Below are 15,920 nucleotides of genomic sequence, written 5' to 3'. Positions count from 1 at the left end.
ACTTTAGTGCCGACATTGTCCTTAACTATATTTTATATACATCTGTATGTCAATGCTTAATTCTGCCAGTAGAGACTCCACCAAACAAAGGCAGACATTTCTCTCCTAGAGCTTTGCATTAACACGCGAAAAAATACTATTTATTTATTTATTCTGAATGCGCCCCCTCGTGGACGATTTTCAGCCTGCTAAACCCAAGTGAGCTTGAAAGTAGCTGACTTGGCAGGTAAATGGGTATTCAACTTGGAGAAGATGGCGGCACGGTGGCACAGCCGGTAGTGGGTTCAATTCCTGCTCCGGGTGACTGTCTGTGAGGAGTGTGGTGTGTTCTCCCTGTGTCTGCGTGGGTTTCCTCCAGGTGTCTGTCTGTGAGGAGTGTGGTGTGTTCTCTCTGTGTCTGCGTGGGTTTCCTCCGGGTGACTGTCTGTGAGGAGTGTGGTGTGTTCTCTCTGTGTCTGCGTGGGTTTCCTCTGGGTGACTGTCTGTGAGGAGTGTGATGTGTTCTCTCTGTGTCTGCGTGGGTTTCCTCCAGGTGACTGTCTGTGACGGGTTTGGTGTGTTCTCCCCGTGTCCGTGTGGGTTTCCTCTGGGTGCTCCATCAAAACACACGTTGGTAGGTGGATTGGCGACTCAAAAGTGTCAGTAGGTGTGAGTGAATGTGTGTGTTTGTATTGCCCTCTGAAAGGACTGGCGCCCCCTCCAGGGTGTATTCCCGCCTTGCGCCCAATGATTCCAGGTAGACTCTGGACCCACCGTGACCCTGATCTGGATAAGCGCTTACAGATAATGAATGGAACTTGGAGAAGATAATTGGCAGTAAAAAAAATGGCAATGACATAAAAATCTTGTGCTTAAGAAGCATGCATTCTCCATCAAAAACACAACCACAATCATTTTTAAAATGTTAACATTTAAGAAACTATAAATAAGAGTATTAGGTGTTGAATGGATAGTTTAGCCGAGTGTAACACTGCTTTTGTTTACTTATCAATATGGAATCCAACTCACTGAATCTATCACAAGAAAATCATTAGCCTAACAGACACTCATTAGCTTATAATTAAAGCAATTCATTTAAATTACAGGCTTATTGCCAGAAATTGATAAATGAGCCATCAAAATCTCTGATCCTCAGTAAAAAGAACTCAATACATTTTCATTAAATCTTCACGTTTCAGTAATGTGTCATTATTTTAATTTAAGCATTTCTTATTGGCTTGAGCTGTATTATTATTATTACTAATAATTTCTTTTTTTTTTTTTTTAAATACAAGGCCATGTCGGTTAACGACATCATTTTTTTGTCAATGCAAATGCTTTGTACAGCAGCATTAAATCAATGTAGATCAGAACTGAAGAGTGCTGGGATAAACACTTCCTTTTGTTTATTTATAGTGTAACGTACAATTCATTTAACATCACTGGTGTCATTTCAGCAAAGTACACCGTGTGATGGAGCTGTAAAAGATCAGACAGCATGAGAGGTGCTCAGGGTTCGTGTTTATAAGTACACATCAAAAAGAACAATACCCTTTCATTTACGTGCCGTGATAATCTTAAATTAGACTTCAAATTAAGGCCCTCTGTCAAGTGCTCACCTCTTGTTTTCCTCGGTGTTTCATTTTGTTTAGATAAAGGGAACCGTCGGAGCTGCTTCAGCGGAATAAAAATCCGAAGGCGTAAATCATTTTTCTCATCATGAGCCGATTTATTAAAAGCATAAAAGGCATGTACAAAAATACACCATTTATTCCTCACATTGGATTTCAATGGAGTGTTGATTTGTTTTTTCCTTTTTGACACACCCTGATTAAAATCCTTAGAAGTTTCCATTCTCACAATCACATACCGCTCTATCAGGCATTCACCAGGGCTGTTTTACTCAATTACCGAAAAACAATCTCCATTTCACACAGTGAAAAAAAATAGCCAAGTCATTGATTCATTGCTTCTAGTGCTAGTCTGTTTGAATTAGTCCTACTGGGCTCCTCTAGAGACTTTGCAGCTGCTGAAAAAAAAGGCCATTGTGCTCTTTTATCAGCCAGTGTTCCAGGCCTATGCCACATTACTGCATCAGTCTCAGCAACAAAATCAGCTTAAATCCATTCTGATTCTGTCATGATGAATGAATCTAAAAATCACAAAGTGTAAGCTCATTTTTTTTCTAAATTACTTTAAAATCCAGTGGCGGAAGTATAAACAGTTAATAGTAATTTAGGGTGGTTCACTTTAGAGACATTTAGACTTGAGCTGTCGACAGTGAGTGTTATAGGAACTTTAATGTCCAAAGTATTTATAGTTTTTACAAAAAGCTATCACAAGGAATGCTTATAAAGTACACTGCCTCATGTTAGTTTCATCCATCCATCCATTCATTCATTATCTGTAACCCTTATCCAGTTCAGGGCCTACCTGGAATCATTGGGCGCAAGGTGGGAATACACCCTGGAGGGGGCGCCAGTCCTTCACAGGGCAACACAGACACACACACATTCACTCACACACTCACACCTACGGACACTTTTGAGTCACCAATCCACCTACCAACGTGTTTTTGGACTGTGGGAGGAAACCGGAGCAATCGGAGGAAACACAGGGAGAACACACCACACTCCTCACAGACAGTCACCCGGAGGAAACCCACACAGACACAGGGAGAACACACCACACTCCTCACAGACAGTCACCCAGAGGAAACCCACGCAGACACAGGGAGAACACACCACACTCCTCACAGACAGTCACCCGGAGCGGGAATCAAACCCACAACCTCCAGGTCCCTGGAGCTGTGTGACTGCGACACCTACCTGCTGCACCACTGTGCCCCCCTTCATGGTAGTTTTGATCAAAATATTTGTCCATTTCCATGTTCTTAATTTGTTACAATCTACTGTTTTCAGCTTTACATGCAATATCTCAGATCCCTAGATCCTATCACACCCACTGTAATGAAGCCCATCAGTGTCTCTAAAACAAACCATATCATATAAAACCCCTCAAATGACAAGGCATCTCAATTACAATTATATATATATTCATCCCTCTGAAGGAATCTAACCGACAAAAATGGAAATTATGCATGTGGCGAAAACAGAAAGAGAAGTTGTATACTACTTAAGAAGAAAAAGTATGAAAATTGATGGGAAAATGTTCGTTCAGTCACACTAGCAAACCAAACCGAAACAACTCTTTTGTCCAGTTTCTGAGCAAAAAAAATAAGCAGAATCTTCCTCTCACAGTCACTGTGCCTTATCCTCAACCTGCAGACTATTGCGGCACTGACGACTGAGGCTAGTCCACAGAGTTAAGGACTCCTGCATTTGCACAGGTCCACAGACACTTCGGTTTCTCCTCTTCAGCTTCAGCCCCAGTTATAAAAGTAGATCTTCTGCCAGATGGGCAAGTAGTCCATCAGTGGACCTGAGCACAGACGAAATGGATGCAATTACGACATCAAAGACTAGCAGGTATACTTTACTTTTTGGAATACTTTACAATTTAATGGAATAAATGGAATGGATTCTGCTTACGTGCAATCAATCCAACTCCAGGAATGTACTCGGCCAAGAAGCGGAGAAGGAAAAGGATCTTTGTTCTGTGAGGGCAGAGAAATGAAAAGAAACAAAAATATTAACTCCCAAAGTCAGACGAAGGACATTTAATCCCTCACTGCTGCGTTAAACACTCATTCAAAAATGACCCGACTGGAAACTGACACGCCACGTCTTATTTTGAAGGACCCTGTAACTCAGCTACTCAATTACATTTTATTCTAGAAGTCACTGAACAATTTAAAGGAGTTATTGACTCATAAGATTCTCCAGGACGATGCTCATGGTCAGAAATGTTCAGTGGTGGTGATAGGAACCATGTGGTTAAAAGAAGTAGTTTAACACATCGTCTGAAAGCTCATCACAAAAGTTATTATATGGAATGGTTATAACCAGGCTGCCCGATGATTGAGATTTTATATTGTTTTCACTGGTGGTTGATGATAATAAATATTTGTATTTGCATTGTAGACAACAGATCCCTGGCTCCTACAACTACCACAGTGCCTCTGAAGAAAGTACAGCTAGTAGATTTTCCTAAACGTAACCGTTTTAAATTAAACACGTAAAACATGTTTACATAAGCAACAGTTAGGCTACTGAGGTATTATTTAATAAATAGTGCCAAATTCATCCATCCATTCATTATCTGTAACCCTTATCCATCTCAGGGTCACAGTGGGTCCAGAGCCTACCTGGAATCATTGGGCGCAAGGCGTGAATACAGCCTGGAGGGGGCGCCAGTCCTTCACAGGGCAACACAGTCACTCACTCACACACACCTACGGACACTTTTGAGTCACCAATCCACCTACCAACGTGTGTTTTTGGACTGTGGGAGGAACCCGGAGCACCGGGAGGAAACCCACGCAGACACAGGGAGAACACACCACACTCCTCACAGACAGTCACCCGGAGGAAACCCACGCAGACAGAGGGAGAACACTCCACACTCCTCACAGACAGTCACCCGGAGGGGGAATCGAACCCACAACCTCCAGGCCTCCAGGCTGTGTGACTGCAACACTAACCTGCTGCGCCACCGTGCTGCCCCTAGTGCCAAATTCCTGGTATATATTGTTGCTCTTAGTACAAATACTCACCTTCAAAATGGTGACTTTAAAATAGAAGGAAAATCCTTTCTTAAATGTCAACGTAAAGCAACTTAAATTTCCAACTCCCCGAAAAACTCCCTCAGCAAAAACAGATATCTAAAGTTTTCTTCTGACAGTGATGATCTGACAGTCCTAAAGTAGTCAGACTACTGAGGATGAGGAATAAGGGCAGACTTACTCAGAGTATCTGTCGTAGAAAGGCGAGCGGAGCAGGTAATAAAGCAGGAGGAAGGCTCTTCTCCTCATCTCTGCTCTCTCTCTGCGGTTCAGGGGCTTTGTAGTGTCACTCAACAGACTGAAACTGGGCATATAAAAATAATAATAATAATAAATAAATAGACACAGGTACACAGACTTCAGCATTAAATAGCAATATCTGTTTACACAGAGAGAAATTCAGGCAGAAACCTTCCCTCTTAAAAGAACGTATAGAAAGCTTCCTTTACCTGGTGATCTCCAGGAGACCAGAGATGAGCCACGGCTTCCAGGAGCGTTTTCCACAAAGCCACAAACATGCCACTGAGAGAGTATTGTCAGGAAGAACAATTAAAAGTGTCGTAACTGGGAATAAAATTAAACCTTTGGGAATCTAGGAATGGGCAGAATGACAGTTTAAAATGTAGTATTTGTTACTGTTTCCCAGAAGTACTTTGAGAATGCATCATCTTTAAAAAAAAAAAAAAAAAGAACAGAATATTAATTATAGAAACCCTAGATCCCACTATTTAGTCAGTCTGCCCTAAATCATCTTCAAATTAATTTAAATTTTAGTGAAGGTTAAAGTAAACTTAATAATGCTAGTCAATTTTTGACTGTGTGGGTTTCCTCCGGGTGACTGTCTGTGAGGAGTGTGGTGTGTTCTCCCTGTGTCTGCGTGGGTTTCCTCCGGATGACTGTCTGTGAGGAGTGTGGTGTGTTCTCCCTGTGTCTGCGTGGGTTTCCTCCGGGTGACTGTCTGTGAGGAGTGTGGTGTGTTCTCCCTGTGTCCGCGTGGGTTTCCTCCGGGTGACTTGTCTGTGAGGAGTGTGGTGTGTTCTCCCTGTGTCCGCGTGGGTTTCCTCCGGGTGACTGTCTGTGAGGAGTGTGGTGTGTTCTCCCTGTGTCCGCGTGGGTTTCCTCCGGGTGCTCCAGTTTCCTCCCACAGTCCAAAAACACACGTTGGTAGGTGGATTGGCGACTCAAAAGTATCTGTAGGTGTGAGTGAGTGTTGCCCTGTGAAGGACTGGCGCCCCCTCCAGGGTGTATCCCGCCTTGCACCCAATGATAGGCTCCGGACCCACCACGACCCTGAACTGGATAAGCGCTTACAGATAATGAATGAATAAATATAAATAATAAAAATAAAGACAAATACTTCCTGCATGAACTGCATAATAACAGGAATGTAATGTATAGATTTTGCCTCTAAAGCATTATCCAAATTCTGATTACATCACTGTGAAGTTAAAAGGAGTGCTTTAGCCTGGATTCATTTTTAAAGTCACTGTGTGAAGCAGCTGTAGGATACAGTGCACTAATGGTCGAGAGATGTACAGAGATTCTGCTATCGTCTCCTGCAGGCCCAGGGGGGTGGGGCTTGAGTGTAGCTCCTCCTGCTCATGCTTCTTTTTCCTCTCTCTGTGAGTAAAACCCCACAGACGAGAGTGCAGTGAAGGAGCTAAACAGAGAAAACAAATTAAAAAAAAATTCTTCAGTCAGTTCAACACCCTGGGGTTCGGGGGGGTGTTACAAAAAAAAAAAAAAATAATAATAATAATTCCACAAAGAAGGATTTCTCAGTTTAGCCAGACCACATACTGTAAGTCTCATCTTAAATGTGTCCAATAGGAGAGGAGCTGAATGAAGACCCCTGTTGGACAGCCATCCCTGGGCTTAAGCATAAATCCTACTATGTGGAATATCCTCCTGCTCTCCAGGCCTACACACTGTTGAGGTCCCTAGTGTGTGGACTGTGAGAAGAGCTGAAGGGATTAGGGCACCATTTGACACTGCACTAAAGAATATATCAATTGTGGAAAACAGTGCAGTTGCCTACCACTTCCCAAGGGTCTCATCACTCTTCCTGAGCGTTGTCCCACAAAAGTGATATCCTCCTCCACCTCCTGTCCATCCTGGTCTGTTTGAAGAGAAGTGTATATAAGCAATCGCTTCCATGTCAAACACATAAGGATATAAAACTTAATACGCATGAAGTTAGAGGAAACAAAATTCAGTCCGTCCCCACCCCTTAGCCTAAATACAGTTGATTAACCCAGATGTGTTTGGCATCAGAAGCTTGTTTCTATAGGTTTGCTCTGGAGCTACAAGGCTAATGTAGCTAACAGTTTACAGAAGCCCATGTACAGGCTGGGCCATTTATGTGGATACACCTTAATAAAATGGGAATGATTGGCGATATTAACTTCCTGTTTGTGGCACATTAGTATATGGGAGGGGGGAAACTTTTCAAGATGGGTGGTGACCATGGCGGCCATTTTGAGGTCGGCCATTTTGGATCCAACTTTTGTTTTTTCAATGGGAAGAGGATCATGTGACATCAAACTTATTGGGAATTTTACAAGAAAAACAATGGTGGGATTGGTTTTAACGTAACTTTATTCGGATACTGGAAGCCTGTGCTAGCATTTCTCCTGCGGTGTTGCTATCAGTGTGTGAAGAGTGGGAGAAGATGGATGCATTGACAATCCAACACAATGGGCAGCACTTTGAACACATTTTATAAGTGGTCAGAAACTTGTAAATAACTCATAAAACAATAAAGTTACGTTAAAACCAAGCACGCCATTGTTTTTCTTGTGAAATTCCCAATAAGTGATGTGTCACATGACCCTCTTCCCATTAAAAAAAAAAAAGTTGAATCCAAAATGGCCGCCATGGTCACCACCCATCTTGAAAAGTTTCCCCCCTCCCATATACTAATGTACCACAAACAGGAAGTTAATATCACCAAACATTCCCATTTTATTAAGGTTTATCCATATAAATGGCCCACCCTGTACACTTACTCGTGTAGTTTCTGTGGTTTGCTTGTATGATTTAAACATAATATAGCCAACACTCAGACATTTTGTAAAGCACATAGGTGATGTAAATGCGGATGTTAACTCCAGAACAAAGTAAGGAAGCAGACTTCAGAATGCTTAAGGAGACTGACTACATTTGGGGAAACCTGATGATTGTTTTCTAAAGTCCTTGGGGTCTTTTGGTCAGGTCTTACCATTGTTACTCAGCTGAGAGTCTCTGTCCAGGGGAAGTATAGGTGGTGAAGTCTGGATGCCTGACTTGTACCAGAAGAGTAGAAGGATGCGAAGAATGGCTCTGTGAAAACAAGAGCTTAGAGCTGTCCAAACGGAGAATAGTCATGTGATTGGAAATCAGCTAATTTATCCTTATATTTAGAATAATAAACTCTTGCCCTGCCCACCCCTACTGTAAAAAAAAAAAAAAGGTCAGCATGATCCAGATTTCTGCTGCTTCAGAGATAAGGCTCTTACTTTGCAATCTGAATGAGAATGATGACCATCCAGCGTCCAGCTTCCCCCCACAACTTTGTGGCCCCCATCTCCATGAAAACTTCCACATACTCCAGCACAGACAACCAGGTCAGAAGCCTCTGCTGAGAGAGAGACTGGGAAGACACACACACAATCAGTTTTTGTAGGTCAAACAGAACAGATACAGAGATATTTCCTCTGCCATAAACTCAATATAAACTGAAGCGTTCTCCATGGAGCTCCATTAAGGCCCGAGTGAAGAGAGCCCAGGTCATGAATTCAGTCTCGTTCCTGCCACACCGAGCCGAGTGCCGCTTTTATTGCACCACTGAAAGCGCCTCAGTCTCTAAATGTGTTTTTCCTCAACCTTGGGGTGGGAAATTCTAAGATAAATGTGTCTCTCTGGTGCCCAAATAAAGAAATAAGGTGGTGTCTGAGTACCGTATTTCACCACAGTCACACATTTCTTAAGAGTGAGGAACAGAATTCAATACTTGCAGGGATTTGATTAAGTTACTAGCGCATCAAAATATTTCCCCGTCATTCACACCAAATGTTAATACCCAAGTAGCACTATTGGTTTCAGTGACTTTATAAACACGACTGATCCAACATGTAGTCCTGCCGACTGCCTTTCCAACTCACATTCACTGCACTGCCACAACAAACACTACTCCAGCTAAGCCTAACGATACTGGATAGAGCTTCATTACTCCAGAGTGTGGGTGGGTGTTAGGGATTTGAGAGACCCCAGAGCAGCAATTCTATAACTTTTGTTTTAATAATTTAAAAATGCATATATAATTATTCATTCATTCATTGTCTGTAAACACTTTACCAGTTCAGGGTCGTGGTCGGTGTGGAGCCTACCCAGAACCACTGGGCGCAAGGTGGGAACACATCCTAGACACATTCCACACTGACACATATGGACACCTGAGTCGCCAATCCAATCCTACAAACATGTGTTTTGGACCATGGGAAGAAACCGGAGCACCCGGAGGAAACCCACGCAGACACAGGGAGAACACACCACACTCCTCACAGACAGTCACCCGGAGGAAACCCACGCAGACACAGGGAGAACACACCACACTCCTCACAGACAGTCACCCGGAGGAAACCCACGCAGACACAGGGAGAACACACCACACTCCTCACAGACAGTCACCCGGAGGAAACCCACGCAGACACAGGGAGAACACACCACACCCCTCACAGACAGTCACCCGGAGGGTATATATTTATTGGGGTAAATGTGTGGTCACTGGCGTTGTTGTTTTTCCACTTTTTGTCTCTGCGGAAGGAAGAGACAGACCGTTCCGTTCCAACTCTCCCAACAACTTTATATCCGTTTCCATGCCAACAACACAGCATTGCTTTCCATCAGTGGCTTATATAAGTGGACTGACTGATAGTGATATTTGGAGAGAGAGGGGGAGAGCGAGAGATGGAGAAAGAAGACAGAGATTAGCCCCAAAATACTTGACAAATATCTAAATCAAATCACAAATACATTTCACTATCCACAAATAAACAAATCCCAGTCTCACGGTCTGCAATTTGTACAAATACAGTTAAATTCTTGAATCCTCACTCAGATTAAAAAATGTCTCATCAGGACGAGGATGTGAGACAGGCCCAAAAATGGAAATGAACAAAAATAAATCACAGAAAACAGGAGAGTGACCTGATCCACAAAAGCAGATTCAACACTTTAGAAATATATTTAAAATTGTAGCGGGTGACTTTACAAATATATGCAATGAACTTTTAAACAAATGCATTAATTTTCACTTAAAATGATGATATTTATATATAAACTTAAACATGTATTCATGGGATTTATTTATTTGTGAATAGCTAAACATTTGTGATGAGTCTAATGAGTGGAATATGATTGACACATTTGTCAAGTATTTTGAAACTAATCGAGAGACAGACAGACGGAGAGAACACTGGAAAGACAAGGTTAGAAAACCTGAGTGGGACAGGGCATGGTGGTTTAAAGATAGATATCATAGGATTGAGTCAGCACTGCAGTAAGAATTGGGTGTCTCTGAGAGAGAGCAATGAGAATGGACTGACACAGAAGAAAATAAATAAATAAAAATTATTACCACTGGCAGTTTCCTGGAGAGCCCTTTCCTTAGGATGCCATCGTTGAGCAACACCAACAAGTTGGATGCTGAGTACACTGCGAATAAAATTACAATAAACAATTAGTGTGTTACCATGCACACCAGTAATAAGATCTGATTATTATATTCTCATATAGACAGCAATCTCTGATTTCCTGTACAAGACTAAAAATATATATAAATAAATAAACACGGACATAAACTCAGGTTTTCAGCACATGCTTATTAGAGTGCAGCAGTAAGCAACACACTCGTCTAAAGTCTAATTCTCCTATAGTTTAAGACACTATTCCAACTCTGATACGTCTGTCCTGATCTGGAAGTGTGCTCGTGTACAGCTTTTGGATCAGTGCAATACTATTTGTACAGTAAACATGCTAATTTTCAAGCTATGCCCACAAAAACTCACATGGTCAGACCTGAGTACACCAGGACCCAGCACACCAAATTTCAAATTAATAGCCCTCTGTTTTTTCATCATTTGGTCCCCCAATCTTTTTAAATGAGGGGCCCTAGAGTGGGTGATGTCATCACCACACTAGCTCTCAGCAGAAACTCTGATTCCAGTTCTCAGTGAAACCTTTTTTCCTTTAAATACTTATACTTTAACCTAGAAAGTGCTTTCCAACTTCAAAAAAGGCAGTGAACAATGTATTGGTCCAGTTATAAACATTAGAGTGGCACCAGAGAGTGTGCAGTGCTCCATAGAGGTCAATGTAGTTTTTCGCATGTGATCAGCGATTACGGAAAATGTTCTTAAACTGTTTTTAAATGCTGTAAAAGCAGGCAATTCCTGCTTAATCATTCAACAAGGTGTCCTTACCATACAAAAATCATCGGTTAAGCGATTTGGGATTCAACAATAACTCTCCTACAGCTTTTAATCTAGACACAGCAAAATTTGCTGGATTGTACATCCCTATAACCAAGAACTGTGCTTCAAATTACCATCATAATATAAATATTTGGGCTTCTCTGCCACATTCGCCATTAAAGATTTGCAGCTGCAGCAACACAATTCACTCTCTGGTCCTTAATCTAAATGTTCAATGTCTGTGCTTATGCAAAAAAAAAAATCAGACCTGGATAAAGACAAGCTTCCTTGGAAACAGTAAACACAAAAAAGTGATTATTGTACGGTTACAACATTCCAGTGTTCTAAGAAAACTGAGCTGGTAAAATTACATTTTTACCACGTGGTTGGTTCGTGAATTTCACTGTATTTTTACTCAATTTCACAGATTAGTTCACTGTAGCAGAGAGGTAGGGAAAGGAACATCCGATGGGCTATCAGGCACTACAGTGTTTCCAGGTGTCTTACTCAACCTCTGCGGGGTTAACAAACAAAGCCTGAATGGCAGAAAATCATCATAAGATCACTATGGGTTGAGAGCGCCACTGCTGCAGAACCAAGCTCCTGCAATTTTCCTGCTCTAAACTATTTCAGCCAAATCAGATTCCTTTCATAATTAACTGAAGAGTAGAGACAGGTGCACAGAACATATCTGTGGTGTCCACTCTTATCCAGAGAGCTGTGTGGCTGCAGGTTTTCATTTCAGCAAAGTCAAAGAACACATTCTGGAGACGGAGACTAACTGATTAAACGAGTGGGATCAGGTGCGCTGCTGCTGGTTTGGATCAGAACCTGCAGTAACCATGGCTCTTTGAGGATAAGACTGGACACCTGCACTAAACAACAGGGACTACACGGCTTTCGAGTATACTCGAGTATACCTATGAGCTTGGAGATCGAAATTACAACTTGGTTTGCATTCAGGTGATTTGGGTTGGTGGGGGAAATGGACACCATGACAAAAGTAGTTGACAAATGAAATTAGATTGGCTGGAGTTAAAAATGATTTAACAGGTGTCCTGCCCAATGCAGCTTTCCCTTTCTCTGTGCTGTTAAAGGCATGTCCCAATTCAGACAGTCCCACTGGCTACATTTACTTTGCTTTACTGAAAGAAAATAAAGAACAGAGGGGTTCTTTTTCAGTTAAAACATTGCAGAGTGTTTTGCTTGTTTCAGTTTTTGCTTTTTAAAATTACATGTATATGAAGAAATGAGTTTCCCACTAGTTATTATGATTTTATGTTCATGTGCAATCATCAATAATACAATATTTATATAATCTATAATACAATACAGGACAAACCATATAACAATATAAAACCTTCAGGACAAAAGTATATTTTTCCTAAAAGCTTGAAGAGTGTGTATTAAGTAAATTGAACTTACCCAACTCTGAAAGTTCGTGAGAGTCTGAAAAGCGACCTGCAATGACAAAATTAACAAAGGGTTTTATTGTTTTTCTCGTATAACACAAATGTCTTAGAAAACACCAGAACCTTTAAAGGTAAGCTAATCCCCACAGATGGTCATTTTGTTTGTTGTAAAATGAATGTAAGACATTTATAATGACTGCTATACTTTGTTTTAGTAACAGCATGCATTTCATTTATGTGTTCAGGTCACAGCTATAATGCAGTTTTCAGCAGTGAAACTCTTTGGGGCTGACTCTTAATGCTAGGACCTGTGTTTATAAACTATTTCTTGGAAATGTCCAACTATTCAAACCTCACTAAAAGAGGTGGCGCAGCAGGTAGCGTCGCACAGCTCCAGGGTCCTGGAGGTTGTGGGTTCGATTCCCGCTCCGGGTGACTGTCTGTGAGGAGTTGGTGTGTTCTCTCCGTGCCCGCGTGGGTTTCCTCCGGGTGCTCCGGTTTCCTCCCACAGTCCAAAAACACACGTTGGTAGGTGGATTGGCAACTCAAAAGTGTCCGTGAGTGAATGTGTCTGTGTTGCCCTGTGAAGGACTGGCGCCCCCTCCAGAGTGTATTCCCGCCTTGCGTCCAATGATTCCACCGCGACTCTGAACTGGATAACCGGTTACAGTGAATGAATGAGGTTGATTTTTCTTAACCGAATTTTTCGTTCCACCTTAAATGGTGCTGCAGAATTTCAGGTGCCAGAGTGCAGTGCAGTGGTAGGTGCACTATTTAAGGTGGAAGGCGACGTATGTAAACAAACCTGTTCTCAGGAGAAACTGTGTCCTGTTTTTTCTAAACTTGTCATTGTAAAAAACCTGGAATATTGCATAAAAAGGCAGATCTTTCCACATGAGGATAATATAATACTCCCTTTCTCAACATGTGTAATACATTAAGCTCAGGTAAATACCATTTAAAAACAAACAGCTGTATTCTCATTCTTCAATAGCTGCTGTGACCCTCACCACTGCCGAGTCCTAGCCTTCCACCTTAAAGAGTGCACCTTCCACTGCACTGCACTCTGGCACCTGAAATCCTGCAGCACCATTTAAGGTGGAACGAAAAATTCGGTTAAGAAAAATTCAAACTCTTAGTGAGGTTTGAATAGTTGGACTAAATAACGGACATTTCCAGCTAATAGTTTATGAACACAGGTCCTAGCATTAAGAGTCAGCCCCAAAGAGTTTCACTGCTGAAAACTGCATTATATCTGACTCCATTCACAAACTGCGCTGAATGTGTGTGTATAACGTTTAGGGCTGGGTCCAGATCGGTAAATTAAACCTGTTTATGTCGTGTTTCCATTATATGTGTGAAGTTATTTACCCGCTATGAGGTAGGACAGGGTCCGGACGGCGCTCTCGGCCTGGGCCGCTGATCCCGGGTTCCGAGTCACGTAGTCTCGGTACCGCTCATACACTCCCACCAGCTTCTCCACACACACATTAGACATTTCTGCTGAGAGAAAAATTCAATAAAACACGCTCCCAGCGAACATGACCCCTCCACTACAGCACATAAACTTCCTCTACATCAACAGCGTCCGGGTTCACTCTCTTAAAGGGGCAGAGCAGCGAGTGGGGACCCGGTATTGGAACACCCCCTCCCCACCACACCGCCCTCAGAGAGGGGGCCTCAGACTTTCACTGCTCCCGAGACGAGACCCCCAGACACCAGGAATAACAATAACTTTTTATTTATTTATTTAAATTGTTGCTATAATACAATATACAAAACAAGTTTGGGGCATATAACCTAAAAAACACATATTTAGGTGTAAAAATCATAGGAACACAATGTACAAGAAAAAGTAGAAAAAATATGCATTCTGGGGAATTAACATACATATACATTTGGATATACATGCAAATTAATTGGAAGGAGCAATATGTATTTCAATTCAATCTCTAAGGATTGTGACATTTTTTTTTTTTGGATTGTTTTTTTAAAACGTTATAATAAATTCTTGTAACCAGCAAAGTCATCATTAAAGAAGGTATAACAGAGACTAGGGTGTCCAGACGTCCTCTTTGACCCAGACATGTTCTCTTTTTTAGACTTAAAAACAAATCCGGGCAGAAGTTCACAAACGTCCGGCATTTTGTTTTTCTAGCGCTTACATAGAACTTCGAGAAGTTTCCTTCACAAACTAGTCCCGCCCTCCCCTACTCCGATTGGTTCGCTTGAGTGAGAAGGGGGCGTGGTGAAGTAGCCTAAAATCTTCTGATTGGACGGTCTGACTGTAGAGCTACCGTTATTGGTCGATAACCTTCTCTGTAAACATTTAATTGGTCAGTCTGCACGTCAGTAGTCCTTGTTTACGTCAGGCAAAGCTCATGTACCTACCCTCATCTCGAGCAGCTATGCCGAAACGGAAATGTAAGTTCTGGGATGAATTAAAAAAGAATTTCCCATGTTTTGTGTAGCAAATAAAGGAGTAAAAGACCTAAAAGCACTCTTAGGTCCCCCCCAGACGTGTCCTCTTTTTCACCATCTCAGATCTGGTCACCCTAACAGGGAGAGATGCCTTACAATTTACACACATCGATGTGATATTTACTCATAATAATAATTAAATTAACTATTATAGAAATGTCAAAATCAAGATTACCAACATAACACCATATAAGAATATTTTGGAACGTGGGACTGTTTAATTTAAGGGTTAACTAATCATAAATATCATTCCAAAATGTCTGTAAATTTACATGAAAATAATACATTTTCTTAAATTTCTACTTCTGCAGAAAAGAAAGTACAAAGGTCCGCTTCAAAACTAAACCTCTTTTGCAAACAGTAATGTACAGGACATATAGATGTTAATATTTCTGTAGCTCTGGGTGTTATAGGACGCTTTAAATATAGAGAAGAAGTCTTTTTCAAATATGCAAGTCTCTTACAATGGTTCTTCACCTGAAATTCTACATTATAATCATCACCAAAATCGTACTGGTTTTTTTTTTTAATAAATAAACATATTATTTACCATTTTGTCAAAAAAATCTATGAATTAACAGCAGAGGTAAGACACATGGTCTGTTATAATATTTTAATATTGTAACAGAGGTAGAGGAATAGCTTTACAAACCTTAGTGTATACATTTTTATGTAATATGTAAATTACTTTTATATATTGTTTGACCAAATTCAATATATGACCAAAAATGACCATATGATCCAAAATATTCGATAAATACATAAATAACACTAACACAACCAGTGACAGGTCGTTTGAGCCGAACAGACATATTTTGACCACCACAAATAGCAACAATTATATTAGTAACTCTTTTAACCACAACAGCAATAGTATATAATAATAATAATAATAATAATAATAATAATATT

General features: G+C 41.1%; 1 protein-coding gene across 1 annotated transcript; it reads right to left on the bottom strand.

The window, feature by feature from the left end:
- Positions 1-1,698: 1,698 nt before the first annotated feature.
- On the bottom strand, positions 1,699-14,211 carry pex16 (peroxisomal biogenesis factor 16). The gene is made up of 11 exons (XM_066684998.1): positions 13,899-14,211; positions 12,541-12,576; positions 10,281-10,357; positions 8,161-8,294; positions 7,884-7,984; positions 6,702-6,782; positions 6,174-6,323; positions 5,113-5,185; positions 4,845-4,967; positions 3,531-3,595; positions 1,699-3,420 (listed from the first exon to the last, which is right to left on the bottom strand). The coding sequence occupies exons 1-11, from the start codon at positions 14,023-14,025 to the stop codon at positions 3,362-3,364; spliced, it is 1,026 nt and encodes a 341-aa protein (XP_066541095.1). The 5' UTR covers positions 14,026-14,211; the 3' UTR covers positions 1,699-3,361.
- Between the last annotated feature and the right edge of the window lie 1,709 nt (positions 14,212-15,920).

The sequence above is a fragment of the Hoplias malabaricus genome, chromosome 11 (genome assembly GCF_029633855.1).
Source record: "Hoplias malabaricus isolate fHopMal1 chromosome 11, fHopMal1.hap1, whole genome shotgun sequence".
NCBI classification, from domain to species: domain Eukaryota; kingdom Metazoa; phylum Chordata; class Actinopteri; order Characiformes; family Erythrinidae; genus Hoplias; species Hoplias malabaricus.
This window is presented reverse-complemented; position numbering and strand designations above follow the sequence as displayed.